The sequence below is a fragment of the Lepeophtheirus salmonis genome, chromosome 9 (genome assembly GCF_016086655.4).
Source record: "Lepeophtheirus salmonis chromosome 9, UVic_Lsal_1.4, whole genome shotgun sequence".
Classification (NCBI taxonomy): Eukaryota; Metazoa; Arthropoda; class Copepoda; order Siphonostomatoida; family Caligidae; genus Lepeophtheirus; species Lepeophtheirus salmonis.
Genome location: NC_052139.2, coordinates 15,888,736 through 15,907,234, shown reverse-complemented (window position 1 = coordinate 15,907,234; position 18,499 = coordinate 15,888,736). Strand labels below are relative to the sequence as shown.

The window sequence follows — 18,499 nt, the reverse complement described above, 5'->3', positions numbered from 1 at the left end:
TCAGTAATGAAAAAATATTTATTCGTTAGATTTAATAAACTATTCTTGTTTTCACATTACAAAGTAAACTGTATGAATATTTTGTGAAAAAATGAGTCTTCTTACAATTGAAATACATGGATAGATAGAATGTATAGTTTAGTAGTAGTATACAAACTCCTCATCATTTTAGGTTAATGATATTACAAATAAAAGTTTTTCAATTTAAGAAAGAAATATAACACATACAAGGGAAATTGTTACATACATATAAAACTCATCGGGTAATAGAAATTACACATGAATGGTTCAGAATGAAATTACTCTTCATTTTCTATTTCTTCTTCTGAGATCAGGAACAAGGAAGACCTGCACTCGAGATGGACAATGGCATTAGTCAGACTATATCTTAAATGCAAATTATTATTAATGTATTACATATATATATATATATATATATACATATATTCTGAAACAAAATTTGTTTGCTTTTTTTGTTAATAACAAACATTTAGTTTTAAAAAAAAAAAGAGTAATGATACTGTACAAAACATCGGGTTAGTTAATTTGAAATATAAGGGTAGCGTATAAGTAATATAGGTATATATATATATACGAAAATAAATTGTTGTATAGAGGAAAAAAAAAGGTGAATCAAAAGATAACATAACCATCCCGAATTGTTTTTGTAAAAAGTGGTTTTGTATATTTATAAAAAAAATATCCTTATACTTGTTAAAAAAATAATAATCATTTTGAATATGACACATATAGCTATTGTTTTTTTTAGTCAAAGCAAAATTCGGAATGAAATCCTTGAGATGATGCTCTTACAAAGCAAAAGAACAACTCAAAATAAACTAACATATATATGAAGATAGATATATAGAGAGCAAGAGAGGGGGTTGGGTGGGAAATGGAGATACAAAATTAATATAATTATAAAAAGAAGGACTAGAGACTCCAAAAGTTGTGAAATGGATGTTACTTGGAAGCTGTTCTTTCTGAAATATTTAGACATTTGTCATACGCTCTGCCGTTCGGAGATGAACAGAGCCTTCTACCCAAAAGTTTGGTCTTTCCAACATTTGCTGCCAAAGAGTCACTTCCTTTCCAGAAGAATCCATCCAATTCACAAAGCGATGTTGATGTTTTCCTACAAAAAAATATAAAAAATAAAAGCAATGCCTGTAATTGAATCTATGCCATGCTAAGAATATATAAAAACTTTTTAATGGGGATTATTTTTTTAAAGTTTTAATAATAATAATATGTATACTCATCGAGTCATTAAATGGTCACTCCAAAACTCAAAACATTTCCTTATGTTACCCGTAACTAAGTATTTTATTATTATTATTTAAAACTACTCTCTCACAGATATTATAGGTACATATACAATAAATGTGTAGCCAAAGTATTAGAGAAAAAAAAAAAGATGGAGTACCTGAACCATTGTTAAATCGTAAACCACCAATCATTTCATTATGACCAAGTCGATCATGGTCCCAAACTGTTATTTCTAAGGATCTATCTGATAATTCTGCTAGAGTTACATCATCCCAACTGATGGTTTGCTCCCATTTGGGCTTGTTTGTCCGTCTACAAATCGTTGTCTTTTGTTTTAATCCTTTGCCAGGTAATAAGTAACTGTTGTTAAAAGAAATACAATAAGTCATTCAAATTGGTCTCATTCGTAAGTGTTTTTTTTTTTTTTAATTTATTCTTACCATTTACAAAATGGATCAATGTTATTTGAACCCTTTGGAGGAACAAGATTCTTTCCTTCCTTAATTAAAATTTGTAGATGCCCCTTAACTTTGCTCACTTTGCCTCGAATTTCAGAGGACGGAACAAACTTTAGAGCAACTATGAGTTCCCCACGATAAGTTGTGGAGGGTAATAGATCATCTGGACTAAGGGGCTCAGTCTGAAAATGGAAAAAATCGTTTATTTTTTTAGGAGGATGTCGCAACGGGTGTAAGAAGAGAAGGATAACAAGGAAGAGAGATGGATAAGAAGTGAAGGAAGGAAAGAAGGAAGCAAGCAGGCAAATAATCTATGTGCAAATCTCAAAATAAGTGAAAAAATAAAAAAATAAGGTAAATAAAACAAGCACATTGAGAGTGAGGGGCCATGAAACCATTGTCCTCTTTATGGGCAAAGGAGGAATCAAAGTTGTGTTTGATGAAGATATCTTTCTTCACTGAATAACATGTAACAATGTAAGTCGCGTCAATCAATTTTGCAGTCACTCAAAAAAGTATAAGAAGACCCCATTTTGACATTGCTATTAATGTATATATACGTATATCATCAATCATAAGTATATTTTATTTAATCAAGTCTTTTCAATTAATAGCTGCAGATAATATACATAATTTATTTTTTTTCTTTACAAGAAAAATATATAAATCTTTTGGTAAAATCTTTAAAAAAAAGCTAATTCTATTAAATAGAAAACGGTATGTTTTGGTCCAAACTAGCATGAATCATCCAACGTCATGTCTTGAATGTCATTTCACAAATCCAGTCAAATCTTATCTGGTTTAAAATATTCTTGCCATAGATCCCCAAGACTTGAGACCTTTAGGTCCATAATCAAACATTGGTGGTGATAACTATTTGGAAAGAAAAGGAAGAAGTGAAGCAGCGAAACAGAAATTGAAGAGTAAAAAGAAAAATTGAAAAGCAATAAGACAGAATAAAAGAAACAGTATTTCTTGCTTTCAATGATTTGAAGAGTGGTTCCCTACTTAGTGACAGATCTTAGATCCCGCACTTCCAATAGGTCTCACGCTTAATTAAAAAATGGCATTAGAAATTTCTTCGTCTCCAAAGAAGATCATAAGAGAAAATGGGGTCATTTTAAAAATAAGCGATCCTTATTTTTTTTAAAAGTAGTTCCATAAAAAATCATTACTAAAAAGGCCCGTTGAAAAATAATTCCTATTTAGATTGGGTTTTAGGCCTAGCACAATCCATTTTGCAGAGACAACACAATAGCTAAGGCCAGCCCTGAAACCAATTACAGGGGCGTCCACAAGGGATGTGTTGGAGGGGTTGTAGCCCCACTGCATATATCCAAAAAAATAATTCTTCAATTTTTTTCAAATTTTTTTAATTTAACTCCATCGCCCAAATATATTCCTGGGGACGCCTCTGAATTATATATTTTCATTTGGTATATTTCATACAATCAATAATCCCAATGTAAGAACAACGTCAGGTCAATCGTTATTAATAGAGTTTTGGATTGTCAAGGGTGATAAAAAATACAAGTATATGTAAGTATGTACATAACCATAATTATAAATTGAATTACTGATTATATATATTATGTATAAGAAAGGATTTTAGAAATAAAGGAATATTTAGGAATAAATATGTAAAAAAAAAAAATATGGGTTACAAGAAGTATTCATCTATGATGTTATCAAAATTTAATAAGTTAATACGTAATTGAATTTTTTCACAAATATTTATATATGCCGTGTACAAATTGTAAATTTTATAAGAAAAATGTTTCAAGTTGCAACCAAAAAATGTGATGAGTATCATTAAGTAATAGAATATGACATTGATGGGCAATGTATTAATTATGTTTTTATGAATAGTCATGGGACGATTAATCGGAATTGGGTGTTTTTTCTGGAATCGGCATCGGGAAAAGAATGATTAATTTGCGATTCCGATTTTTATCTATTACAAGTATTTAACTATTTATTACTTTTCCATGTTATGAAAAAAAATTACCCCCCCCAAAAAAAAAAAAAAAAATTAATAAAGTTTCTATAAAATTTAATTGAAGTTTTTAATTTTTTTTCCAAAAACTGTAATTATCTGTGAATAACTATATATTTTTGAAATTTTTCCCAAAAAATTTAATGTTTGAAATTTTTGTACATTTATCTTTTATTGTTTGTGAACAGTTGTGGATTTTTGAAAAAAAAAATCAAATTGTATAATTGAAATTAAATTTCTAATATTTTTTTTTCCAAGAAATTTAATTTTTAATATTTCATTCCAAAAGAATGTTAATTTTTGGATTATTTTTTTTTTCTCAAATGAATTACAAACTCCCATGGACGTCAAAATACATGCAAAATAATAACTATTACATAAATATTAAAGAACGGGAATCGGCATCGGGAGTTTTTACGAGAATCGCATCGGAATCGTTTTTTTTTCAATCACCCATCACTATTTATGACTGCTATATTTAAAATTGTGAATTGGTTGTTACTCTGTGGAACATTAAAAAGTTCAAATATTTAGTGCTATATGTATAGTAAATAAGTAATAAATCGAAATGAAATAATAGAGGAACAATTCATCATTGTTGTTAATTAAAATGACTCAAGTTGGCATTAAATACAGAATCATGTGAAGTACGAACCGTAACTTGTACACAGCATATATGTACATATATAAATAATGACTATCTACATATTTCATTAATTGGTAAATAGGTATTAAGAAATAAAACAAAACACTGGGTGTGACTTACCCTATCCTGTAAATTATACCATCTTGTCATTGTATCTACGAGATCTACACCTGATAATGGTTGCATGACCTCTCCTAAAAAGTCATTCCGACCAAACATATCTGAATGCCAGACTGTTAGCCACATGGTGCGCTTTTCAACTTCATTCAAGGGTATTTGATACTAAATGTTCAAGAATTAAAATATTACATATGTATGTGAGAAATTGAGGATGAGGGATAAACTCTTTCCTTACCTTAAGTATCTCATCAAACACAGGATTTAGAGTGTGCTTCTTTACTTTGGTTTTTCGCTTTCCACTCTTGCTTTTATCGGGTAAGAGATACACCTTGACGTAGCTACAAGTGAATATTACAAGTTTTTAAGAATAAAAATATATTATTAATTAATAGGTACATAATACATATATGGGACCTCAACACAAAAGTAAACTATAATGTGTTTCCCCTCAAAATGGCGCTTGTATTCATTACAGTTATATTTTTTGACAAATTATTGTCAATTTCTATCAAGAATTGGTCAGTGATTAATCTATTGGAGGCGTTTTAAATGAAAATTAAAAGTGGGAAACATTCATTGTCACAATCAGAATTGGATGTATTTTATTTGAAAGACTATGATCAGCGCAATTTAAGTATAATAAATCAAATGAAGGATCTTAACTATAGTACGCATTCTTGGAAATATCAACTTATCTCAGAAACAAAAATACAAGGCCTAGTATAATACATATTATGTCTATAATGTAAAATTTATCGTACATTTCTCTTCTATTTCATTTTTTGTACAATTTTTTTTTATGTTAACTCATGCATATACAATTATAAAATAAAATGAAAGTAGCAACATGTCAAAATTGAATTATGTGTAATTAATGTCTTTTCGGACATGTGTTGCTTTGAATAAAGGCGTTTACGCATTGTCAAAGTAAGAATAACCTTGGTCTATCTTTACTTCAACTGCTCTACATACATATGTATGAAGGAGAGATAATGGCTCTAATCATCTCTTTCATTTTGTTTGGGAGATAGCTCAAATGAAATCAAATGCAAAAATAATAACAGACATTCATTGCTACAACTTGTAAAAAAAACTTACGGATCAGATCTATTTCTTTTAATATCAACAGCAGCCAGGTCTTTACACTGCTTAACAGCAATCTCAAGAGCACCATTCCGATAATGAATTCCAAATTCAACATCTCCACGAACAACAACAGTCCCATAGCGTCCTTCTCCTTGAGAGTATACACTGGCCATGGACTCAGAGCGAACCTATAATAAGAAACAATTCGGTTAAATACATAATCTATTGTAACAAAAGGTGTGAGTTTATAAACTAAATTTAAAACAATTGAGTAATTCATGGACACATCGTGCGGATGCATAATTGTCCTAGATCCAAATTCACCCCTTAATATCGCATTATTTTTTTTTTTCATTTTTATCAAATTTAGAAGGATTATTTCAGGTTTTAGTGTCTTACAATTTTAAACATTTTTTTTTTTAATAAAAAAATATTTTCACTTCTTTAGAAAATAAATTGTGACTTTTCCAAGTTAACTTATTTTAGAATAAAAAAAATTTTCTTCCCGCCATTTTTAAAATATTTACCAAATTACATTTGTTTTTTAGAAAAGGCTAAACTTTTTTATAGTATTTGTATAAAGTTCTACCATGTGCAGAACCTCCAGTCAAGATCAGAGCATAGAACAAGTGCTCTTACCAAAATTGGCCTTAATTTCAGGGGTTTTTTACTTGTATAAAAATGGAAATAAAATATATATGTACAAGACTTTAATATTAAGAGTTCTTGCTGTTTTTTTAAACAGGTGTATGGAGGAGATCTATTTAAAAAGAAGAAGGGAGGGATTATCAATGTTGCATACATCCACAGATAATGCCCGACGTAAAATATTTGGAATTCCAATACCAACTATGAAATGTATCATATTGCGAGGCTCTTTGTTATATTAGTAACAGAAGAGTCTGCACAAATGTAAAATATATTCATGTAAGTAATGAAAATATAAGTGTTAGTATAAGTAGGACATGTACATAGGCGAATGATATCCTTAACATAAATGCAAATAAATCGTAAAAGTGGCCAGTCAATAATTAACTACCCAGTGGAAAAGTACATAAAAAAATTAATTTAGTTATCTATAAGAAGATAATATTCAATTAAATCTCATTAAAACCTAATGAATCATAAAAATATTGAAATGATCTCTTCATTAAATCTACATACATATAGTCTCTTCTAATTGACAGAATCCCTTATACCACGTGTTTTAATATTTCGATAGAGAACAGATGTTAATGTCACAAATTACTAATGTAAGAGCACAAAATACTCTCACAATTACCTTCCAACTTGTACATTTGTATAAAATTGAAGGAAATAACATAATATTATGCAGAAAAAAAAAGACTTCAAATGTATTAATTTAAGAAGAGGAAACATCCACATATTCTATCAACTTAGCCTTTTAAAAAACGAAGGATAAATAATAATGAAAGTTAAAATCAATCAAACTTCTTACTCCTAGATTCGAAAGGGACCCATGCTTTGTAAATGGACTAGGAAATCGTTCATCACGGCTCACTACGTCTCCTTCATCATTTGTATCAACGGAACTTCGTGAACAAACCGAACTTTCTCGAATTTCACGTCCAATAACAGGCGAAGGAGTCCCGGACTTGCTAGATAAATCATTATTTGCATCATCTGAAAATAAAAAATAAGAGCAAGGTTAGTTAAAAGTTTCGAAAGACTTTGTACGAGTATATATATATATATATACTCGTATTATGCTAATCATTTTGTTTGGATACAAAAATAAAATTTGTGCATGTTGAACACATAAATACAATCTCTACATGTATTATTTAAAAAGCTATAGGCACAATATCTCATGGGTATATGTACATTCTAGGTACACAATATAATCATCATCTTCTACGTAATAAATAGAAACTAGGGATATTTTTTTGAGTATAAAATGAGATGTTTATCATATAAAAATATAAACCAAACATATATATGTATGTATCTACATAATATGGAGAATGGTTTGAGGGAAGAAGCACCGCCTTTGAGATAAGGTCAGTGCACACCCTCCATATATTAAAAATATATACATATATCAATTTTAGGCAACTATGAATATCATATAAAAGATCATTGAAAAAACAAATAACTCAGATCACACAAGTAATCATTACCATCAACGGATTCATTCAACTCGACTCGAACACGAATTGGTCCCATTTTCGTAAATGAACCTTGAGTAGACATACATACATAGGGAAGAGTCAGCAAAAAAAAAAAAAAAAAAAGACAAATAACACTCTAAGACAACAAACCCTCATCGTAATCCAAATTCATTGCAGATTGTTCACTCTGTCTAGATTTTGCAATCAACAGCTCCTTCTCAACTTTCAATGCAAATAAATAAAGAACCATGATTTTATACAAAATTATTCCAGGAGAGTATATAATAAATTATTAAGTACCAGTGTCGTATGACTCGACATTATTATGCATAACCTGATGCAAATCTTCCTCTTCTTCAACTATAAAGCATTCTTCCATCTTCTCTTCTTGTAATGGATCGTCATCTATTGTCGATGACAATTGTGCTGAATAGGGTTGAATGGGAATCATGGTAAAAAATGAGTTCCGATAGCAAAAATAATATTAGTTTATTTTTATATTAACTACCGTCAACTGCATCACATTCAAAAGGAACTTTATAACTTTTCTCTGACGATACCTTTCTAGGATACCCATTCTTGAATATTTCACCCTCAACTTTAATCAAAGCATTTGATGAAAAAAGAAGGAAAACAATATCAAAAATTAATCAAAGTTCAAGGAGCATCAAACTCAGAGTACCATCGGTTTCTGGTTGAGTACGGAGTACAACTTCACCTTCGAAGTGAGCCTCCCGACTCTTTTTCCTTGTTCCAACTTTTTTGAATAAGTTATCCACTTCATTTGTTTCATGTTCGTTGAATAATAGATAATAAATATATATGTAAATAAATTATAAAGAGCTATTGGAATGGAATACCATTCAAACTGGATTCTTCGTTGTCCTGAAAGACCTTCTCAAGTGCTTTGGATTTTATAACTTCATCATACCCCACTACTTATAGAAGAAAGATTTAACTAACACAGTATCCCAATCATAAGATTGAATTACCCGCAGTTTGAGATATAGAACCTTCCGTCTCACTCAATTGAGACTTGGTTAAATAATTATCTTTCTCAGTAGAATCTTGACAAAACAAAAAGAATGTTAGTCAACTCAAACTCAAAAAAAAAAAAAGTTTCTACTGATTACTTGAGAAAATATCCTTGAAATTGAGACTGGATTCAGAGTCGGACTTGGGTGTTTCACTGTCTTTTTTTTGCTCTTTTCGTGGTCCAATTCGTTTAAATAGGGAGTCAACTAACGAATATAATATGTAGAACATTAGTAAATGAATAATTATCAAACTGAATAAATAAAAAAATTCTATTTACCATCATTCAAATAATGGTCTTCTTTCTCTGGAGAAGCCAGATAATGGCTAGCTTTGAGAATCATTTTTGAATCTATAAAATATATCCATACAGAATATACCCAAATGGTTAGTCAAGGTTGTATAGCTATTTGTATAAAATAATCCCAAATCGTGCAGAGCAAAATCAAATACAAAAGAGTGAGTGGTTTTTATTTGAAGGTTGAAGATCTTTATATAAAAGAAGAGTGTTGTTTGCAATAAACGCAAAGTAGTTGACAAAAAATCCAAATGTTTAAAAGAGTGAAGAAAGACGTGCGTCTGGTTTAACCCCAATGAAATAATAAATACACTTTTTCTTTAACACTTAGTAGATAGATAAGAAGAGCAAAACAAACTACCCCCATCATTCATCTTCTTATTATTCAATTCTTCTTCAGAAAAGGATTTCTCATGTCTGACGGACTCACTAATTTGATAAAATGCACCACATCCCATCTTTCTTCTCCTACCTTCATCTATGTACGATTAATATTAGTGAGTACTTTTAGTTATTTTTAATTGGAGATCAAAATAATACTCGTACTCTTATTTAAGCCTCCTTCAATGGATAAATAAGGTTTTTCTTCTTCCTCCTTTGTTCCAAAAAAACATTCCCAAGGATCATCATCTTCTTCTTCTGAATCATTGTAGTTTTGAATGAGTAGAGACTCCAATTGTCGACTATTATCTATGCGGATCAAAGTGATGTAGAAATAAAATGACACACACTCTGTGATAAAAAATTGTTTCCTACCCAGATAAGACAGAGATCTGTTGTTGAGTTTTCTTTCATTTAAAGGAACACCTTGGGCAGATTCAGGGTCTTTTGTAAGTCATAGGAAATAGATAGGAAAGACAATATGTAGTAACTGTAGATGTTATTAGGAAATAACAACGCCTCATTGAGATAGAAATAATAGTAATACCAATATGTATATTTATGTACCATGAACTATAAATAAAAATTGAATCCCATATTGGATAGCCATCAATAATGATACCATTACGTTTTCCTTCTTTCTTCCACCGTGTTCTGTCCAAATAGGTTTATATATATACAAATGTATTATTTCTTAGACCCTCCCTCCCCCTCTATTAAACAATTAAATTCATTCGATATGTCGACATTTGATAATAATAATTAATTTATGATTGAACCGTTCAATAGCAAGACACAAATCTATATATATATATTAATAAGGAAATGTCTTACTTTTACTCGATAGCTGAGCACAAGAGAGGGATCTTTTTCCATTTGTTCCAAATATTGGAGGCAAACCCTTCCCTGAGGAAACTGCCACCTTTCTTAAATCAACCTGTTCTCTGCGTGAACGCCCAGGATTAGACGTGCTTCCGGCTCTCTTTCTAGGACCATCATCTCCAGAGGAAGGAGGAGGACGATTTGTCCTCGGAGGAAGAGGAGGACCAACAGCAGCAGAAGATTCCTCCGTTTTGATTTTTAAAGGTATATTTTGATGATAATCAGAGGGAGGTCCACAATTTTTAGGATCAGGTGGAGGTTTGGGACGATTAGAGCGACGTGCCGCTGAGCGTTCTAATGTAGAGCTATCAGACGCCAGAGAAAGGGATGAGTCTCGTGGTTGAAGAAGACGAACTCTGTCTCGATTAATGCTAGGATCATCTATATTGTCACTTTGTTTTTCATTTACAACAGAGATGGATATTACATTACGCCATTGATCATTGATATATTCATTTTGTTTATCATTGATAAAAGTAGGTTATTTTAATGTAGAAAAAAACTCTTAACAGAACATAAAGTTTTGAGCATGGAATTCAAGATATTCCCTCCCTTGGACATATGTCAGTGATCAATGCGTAGTGACGGATGTGTATGCCTTCTATTTCCATCTTCATTCACGAAGTAAGAGGATGCATCCCAGCATGGACAACAGACATAAAGGACATTGAAAACGAACCACTTGATATATTCAGTCAGAGTATGGCAACATGAAGGGGAATCGGCGGCCCCTTCTTGTTCTTCCTGAACATGACTCAGGGACCTTGCTCCGCCTGTCCATTGTAATTCTTCTTTCGGGGCGTTTTTGAATGTAGAATACTGAGTAGTGCTACTCATATTATAAAGAGAATCACGTATGAATAAGAACCTATTTAACCCAGAAGATGGATCACTGCTCCTACTATATCATTAACAACGACAACTACTGCAACAAATTATATACATATATCTCCTTTTGATAGGTCTTTCAAAATGTAACTGATGAGTATATTGTAGGTAGTGTAGTAGTGAAACTAAAAAGCAGTGAACAAACGTACAAAGAAGAGGAGAGCATCATCACAAGCTATAGCATGCTGCATTGTACTTTTTTTTTTTCTCTCCACAACACACACATTCATGCTCCGCTACATACAGGGAAGAGCTTTTTTAAAACTGTCATTGAGAAGAAGAAAAGCCAGGATACTTAATTATCTCCCAGGATTTTTGCTCCTGACTGAATTACGCTAATAAATTACTCTAAGGTATGGTATTATTATTATAATGAAATATAATTTTGGGTAATTTTCAAGAGGAATTGATTCTGAATAAAGCTTGGTATATGGTATTAGTGATCGTAAACCACCTCAAAAATGAAATTTTAGATCTGGAACTAAATCCAACTCTGAGTTTTGAGTCTTTTAAAGATGAAGATATCAGCATTTTGATGAATATTTTATTAGCAATGATAGGGGCCAGTATAGTACATAATCCAAAATCATAGTTTCATTTATATTTTCTTATTATTTGGATAAAACCTTTTTTTTTAAACTATATATATGGTTAAAATTTAAACAAAAATCAAAAAAACATAAAGGCTTTACTTCTTTTTTATTATAACAAAATTCAAAGAAATTATAACATAAGTTTTGTAATACTAATTGATAGCTTTTTACTTGTTTGTCCCCGCTTTGGTTTCCAATATATTACTAATTAAATATTCATAAAAATGTTTCATCTTTAAGGCCTATGAAGACCTCAGAGTAGGATTAATTACAGATCCAAAATTTAATTTCATAGTAAGTTTTAGTCAAATACGTTTGCTCGTGAAGATTTATTATGGAATGACCCAAATATGTACATAGTGTAGACACAAACCCTACAAAAAGAAAGACTATGCCTTAGTATCTCTACATATAATTAAAGCTTCGTAGCTTTTGTATCCCTAAGTCCAAACCTGAATCCACTTGCTTTCAGTACAAAAAGGCACTTATCATCATAATGTCGTCCCTAAATTCCTCCATTGCAAAAGCATGGAACAACATGTCGGGAGAATATATCCGAAAAGTATGCATACCCTTTAGGTATAGATTAGAGGCTTTTATTGCTGCCAAAGCAGGAAGAATTTTTGACAAATAGGTAATATTAGCTTAATTCGTAAAATCTTTTTGTAAGAGCAATGAATTTGAATTCTATTTATACCTCACAAGACATTATGATGCATACGGTATACATTCATAGTCCTTCAACTATGAATGTATACCGTAGGTATATCATCGATATGTACAATGAGCACAAACAAATATTAAACATTTGATTCACACATCCCTTAATTGAAAATAATGGAATAAGAGTGTTTTCGATATCACCTCATATTGAGTTTGTATCCCTCCTACGTGGTTGATGAGTAACTGAGAGTGAGGAAGGAAAGAAAGAAAGAAAGAAAGCTAAAGGCATGAATTACATTCTAAAATATCAATGGATTTGTACGTACGTACATACGAGTATAGTGTACAAAACATATACTCTTTTGGTTTTATTCAAAGTTGATGAATTGATATGCACATGTATATATGTATTTAGAGGTGCGCAAATCCAAGAATGGATGTCTTATCAATTCATAATTGAGATAAATTACACACATTCATATGTGTAACACATTCATTTCCCCCTTAAGAATGATAATAACAATAATTGGGGTTTGACTAGCTATCATTAAATAGAAATTACGCTATGTAGGTACGGTACTCAGCACTACAACTCATGAAGGGAAGGCTTCATTTTTGTCACTTTCTTCTTCTTCAAGAAAGGCAGTTTACAGTCAAATAAAGAAAATGCATTTATTATTCAAGATAAGTAACCTAGAATTTTGTAAAGCCATTGAAAATTGTTTCTGTTCAGGGTTCGATCGACATTTTGGTCTAGATCGAAATTGTAATTGTAAACCAAAAGTGGACGAAAATTGAAATCATCAACCCAAAGATCCCTTTAAAAAATGACGTGGGACCACATACTGGGTGTTAGATAACAATTTCCTATTGCCCATCTAAACATTATTCAAGATCTAGTCAGAACACATAGTTTGTTAATAACTTATCTCAGCCTTCAAAACAAATGGGTTCTGAAAGGTTCCCTCCTCATCATGGCCTCCTTCATCTCTTTCCACATTGTATAAACGAATACCTTGAGAAAATTGGTAATGGAGTTACGTATATGACAGACTTTGCTACACGCAAGGCTTGAAAAACAATACTCCCTCCCATTGGTTGACATCCGACGAAAATGGTAGACACGTGGTCCTGCCCCAATAGTTCATGGGACCACATAGTCAGAGCCAAAAGGGCACCATCATCTTGCTCCAGAACAAAATTACAATCAGGGAAGTTGTACACGGTCTTTATGTCTGCACACAGCCTGTTTGGTGATTTCGGCGAGAGTGCCTCAGGTGGAGGAGTTTGGCAACTTTCGAACGATTGCCCCTCTCTATCTTTGCATTAAATCAAAATGTTATTCAAATAAAGTGATATTTGTCTATTTATTAGTCGTTGAAGAATCATTAAAATTGACAGATCAAATTTCTAGTTATAGCCATTTTAATAGTGGGGTTATTTGACACAACCGGTATATTACCATTTTGATGTAAAATTAAAATTTATTCCTTTCTTTCTCCGTGTATCAGTGTGTAGGTACTAAATACAAATTGATATAGCTAGTTTTCTATGTAAGGATTCCATGTTTCTTAGTAAAATATTGATGATTTATGTATGTATACTTAAATTAAATAAAGTTTATAGGAAGTTTATAATCAATAAAATTCCTTCACGTTCAATTATTTTTTTTCAAGAGAAAATGCTATATACATATATAGTATATGCTTACCACCCTTTGTCTACATATCCCTATAATAAATACATATGTACACAACATAAATATTTCTAAGACATGGAAATCAAAACAAAAAGTGTTTTGTTGTGGCATTGGACAAATAACATCCGTTCATCTTGAATACACAACACTGTCTGTATAATACATTTAGTCATCACTAAGGAAAAAATTAAATAATAAAGTGATTCAATAAACATTACGAAACAACTAACAATTATGATTGGGGGAAAGAAGGAATTTACGACAATGGGACAAATCAAATTCAAAACCCTCGTTAGAAATATACATACATGTAATTACATAAGTACATAAGAATTCCATGAGATGAGTATTACTTCAACAGAAAAAAAAGTATGATATAATACGAATAAAGGTCTATAAATAAAGGAGCAAAATTCCATATTATTTAATTCAAAAATATTGTGTAAAACAATTATATTATTTGACCCACTCCCAGGACGTGTACATATTTATATAAAAAATCATTTACTCAGATATGATTGAAAACTACCTATGCACGTTGTATGTAGGGCAAATGGAATTCCAACTCATGAACTAAAAGGCAGTAATATATTTTGTAGACCAGAACTGTAGTACTGTATGGTCCATTGAAATCTGAACGGAATTGATAATTCAATAATTAATAGAAATTCGAGTGATAGATATTTATTCATATTTCGAGTTATCAAAGCATAAATAATTAGTTAGAACAATAAACAAATCTGAGCTGTCTAGCTTACGTACAAGTCGAGAAAACGTCACTTGTACCTGATGGAAAAATTTCCTTTCTCACACTCCAAGCAGTTGGGCGTCTCCAGGGCAATTGCCTACGCCGTTAGTAAGTCAGAAACCCTGGAAAGGATGAAGGGACCAACACAACATATTAGATATATAAGTAGGTAAGTCTGCTAGTTACGGGACTGTTTTTATCTAATGCAAACGCATTTAAAATAAGATGTTACGAATATGCAGAATGATCATTTCCATGTACTCATGTTAGTACAATGATTAGTACTGTACATTATTATTTAAAAATGAGTAGTGATAAAAGTGCATATTTGAAAATATAGTTAGGTCATATCGTACATCAATATAAATGTAATGTATGAACATGGAATACATATACCTATACATATGTAGAGACATCATATGTATACATGTAATGAAAAACTAAGCCATAATTGACTCCCTCTCTCAAAGTAGTAAGTACATTTAGTTGTTATACGTATACCTTCATCATAGAATAAACATTCATTACTCATTATGCACTTTATTATTAGCATTAGGGTTAATTGTAAGCAATTATTATGATCAAGTATGTAAGTTCATATATGTACCTATTACCAATATATGTACATACTGGAAAAATAGAAGAGGTTAATTGCGTTGTCGTCTGCCATGATTCATTTACAATCCACATACTTTTATCAAGTATAGGTAGGTACAATAAATAAAAAAGGGCTTGTATTTCATATGAATTCTTTTTTTTAAATCCATTAGTAGTATATGTAACGAGAGGATCATCATCAAAAATTGAGTAATCAGAGATCATTATCATCTATATACATCAAAACCATTGGCCAGTCTTTATTTTATCTCCTCTTCATAATACATAGAAATAATCATCCAACCTGTATGTATGAAAATAGTGTTGTCTCGACTTGAGTCGAGTCGTTCAGAATCGATTCAAGACGATGAATTATAAAAGGAAAGAGAAGTAGCTAAACATAGTCACCAACCATTTATTAATTTCCAACAATTATAAATTGATAGCTTTATTCTTTCAATGTACCGGGTCAATCGTTATTATTTACCCATCTCTACTATACAAATTTTGAGAGATTAAAATTTGTTTTTTTTACAATTTTTCTATGTTGTCAACACATAATTAGGCGTCGATTGCTAAAACAAAAACCATTGTACTAGTCGTTACCATGAGCACACACTTATTGGGGATTGAGATAGCAGCACTCCAGAAGCCATCGGAGAGCAGGCTGGGGCCTCGAGGAAGATGATTAGAAATATATCTTATGCATGGACAGTCTTGTAGTCTAGTCTAGTCCAGCCTCATTCTGCTCACCAATGACGTTCTGGGACAATCCCGCGCGGACGAGCGCTGCTATCTTACTCCTCTTCCCATACTGTGTTCTCATCTTGGCGACTAGGACTATGTCTTTCTTAGCAATCGGCAGTTAATTATGTGTTCTATAACATTGCTCATATTTGTAAGTTGGAATCATTAAAATAAAATTTTCTCTTTGAGAAAAATATGTTAAATTGTGATTGATTAGAAAAATCCTTTTGATACAGCAGCGCCACGACACACAAAACTTCAAACATTTGATGAGGTTTATTAATAATAAAAAAACAAGCCTACATAATGAAACTATGAAGTCCACTGGTTTTTTTTTTTTTTAATTCAAATTTGAAAATGGACTCACTATTTGAGTGAACACAACACTAATGTAAAATTATAAAACACACAAAAACACAGAAAGGAGCCAACAATAATGATGGCGAGCTATTTGTGCTATGCACATACATGTATGCAGGCTAATACATTCAACTAAAATCACAAAGGGGCATTCACAAAGAAAGATAATAAAAATACACGTTCGCCACTTTGTATTTATAATTTGCTATCTATTTATCTAACTATATATATCTTTGTTCGAGTATCATATATATATATAAGTTAGAACATAAAAGACAAAGAGCCCTTGCAAAAATCTAGTATCTGCAGCAACAGGGGTGTGAGCAGCTCTAAAGTAATGTTGTTGTTGTTGTTTTTTTAAATAGGCAATAAACTAACAAATACCTATGAATATAGTTGACATATCATACAAAAAATAAAAATAAATATCGTACAATAAACTAATATATATATATTGTATTTTGAGAGATGCTACATTCGCATATGTTTGAAATTTGAATTTGTGTTATTTGTATATTAATGAAATAATATACAAAGACAAAAAAATATAATAGAACATTTTGTTACAAACACAACAACATTATGGTAATGATGGGCAAAGAATAATCGCCAGACTCAAAGATAGTTAGATATAAAGAATGAGTTTGGATTAATGGTCTGGTCGTTTTCAAGGGTACATTGATTTTAAAAATTCCTCTTTGATTGTAGAATAATTAAACTTGCCTCCAACTCTTAATCTGCCTCTATTATAATTTCTAGTTTTTTGAGCATTTTCATTCTCCATTCACGTTGGAGACATGGAATGATTAAAAAAGTGATTTTTTTTAGATAGATTCTTTCTGTTCTTATGACTGAGACCAATGAAAAAATTGACATATATATATATTTTTTCAAATAAAAGCTCTAGAGAGATGAAAATCAAGAATTTATTTTATAATCAATTATGTATCTATTATCATAATTTTGATCACGACCTGACATCACTTTTTAGTGCTGATTATTTGACGTTTTGTTGGCACCCGAACAAAATTTAAAAACTGATCATCCCATTGAAATATTAAGCCCACATTTTGGTTTCGAACAATGTGGAAGATTCTTCTTCCAAATTGACGAATTGGTCCTTGTACTTCTATAATCATTTTAAGACGTTTTTTATAGTTTCCAAAAAAAAAAAAATAACTATATTTTCAAGTACATACATCCCTATCTATTAAAATGGTACAATTACTTTCATTTAAGACTAATGCTGTTTATTTAGAGAATATTAAATATCTAAGTAAAGTACTTTAGTTGATACAAAGGCAGGCAGTCATGTTATGAAAAAATAATTTTAAAATCTTCAAAAACGGAGGGGATTGGGAGTTTTTTTCACGTATTTATAAGAAAATTATATCATTTATGACATCTGAATAAAATTGTTCCTCGAAGTTAATTTGCTAAATCTTAAAAAAAAAAAAAATTTTTTAAATAGGAATCTCTATTGTATACATATATATAGTTAGCCTACTTAAGTCTTTTATTTTATTTTACAGGATGTTCCTAGGATTTTTTTGTTATTTTTAATTTTTTTTTTGTTTCTCGAGGACTCACAAACTAACAAGTGTTTTGTCGACTTTAAGGTAAAGGTCTACTCGAATTATTCAAATGGAAAAGAAAGATAAATAACCAACACAGTCAATTTAAAAATACAAGAGTTAGTGTGTACAATTTACATACTTTAACTCCAAATAGGGATACATTATGTCCAGGGATAAGAGTCAAATTGTCATACCTCAAATATTTAATTAAAAGAATGAAGCTTGGAAACTTGGAAATTTTTTCATATTCCGAATATCGATAAAATTGATCTGAGACATTGATTTCAAATGTCTGAATTTCTCTGTTTTCAAGTATATAAAGAC

At 30.8% G+C, this 18,499-nt stretch overlaps 2 protein-coding genes across 11 annotated transcripts in view; both read right to left on the bottom strand.

Moving 5' to 3' along the window:
- The window catches only part of LOC121124185 (uncharacterized), a 385,250-nt gene continuing 366,751 nt past the window's right edge, over positions 1–18,499 (bottom strand). For 6 of the 10 annotated variants that reach the window (XM_071891046.1, XM_071891047.1, XM_071891049.1 and 3 more), the window contains 7 exons: positions 7,035–7,219; positions 5,588–5,763; positions 4,725–4,827; positions 4,490–4,651; positions 1,710–1,909; positions 1,427–1,629; positions 1–1,135 (listed from right to left, as the gene is read on the bottom strand). In XM_071891046.1, coding sequence (XP_071747147.1) covers positions 993–1,135; positions 1,427–1,629; positions 1,710–1,909; positions 4,490–4,651; positions 4,725–4,827; positions 5,588–5,763; positions 7,035–7,219 — 1,172 coding nt within the window. In that variant the 3' untranslated portion in view covers positions 1–992. Of the gene's footprint in view, positions 1,136–1,426; positions 1,630–1,709; positions 1,910–2,292; positions 2,601–4,489; positions 4,652–4,724; positions 4,828–5,587; positions 5,764–7,034; positions 7,220–13,792; positions 14,322–14,814; positions 15,017–18,499 lie in introns of those variants that run through there. The other 4 variants (XM_071891051.1, XM_071891050.1, XM_071891052.1 and 1 more) reach the window with 4 other exon arrangements.
- Positions 7,813–11,290, bottom strand: LOC121124188 (uncharacterized). The gene is made up of 13 exons (XM_071891058.1): positions 10,902–11,290; positions 10,256–10,695; positions 9,797–9,865; positions 9,587–9,730; positions 9,402–9,518; positions 9,023–9,094; positions 8,841–8,948; positions 8,700–8,774; positions 8,568–8,645; positions 8,390–8,485; positions 8,216–8,305; positions 8,008–8,133; positions 7,813–7,929 (listed from the first exon to the last, which is right to left on the bottom strand). The coding sequence occupies exons 1-13, from the start codon at positions 11,138–11,140 to the stop codon at positions 7,844–7,846; spliced, it is 1,740 nt and encodes a 579-aa protein (XP_071747159.1). The 5' UTR covers positions 11,141–11,290; the 3' UTR covers positions 7,813–7,843.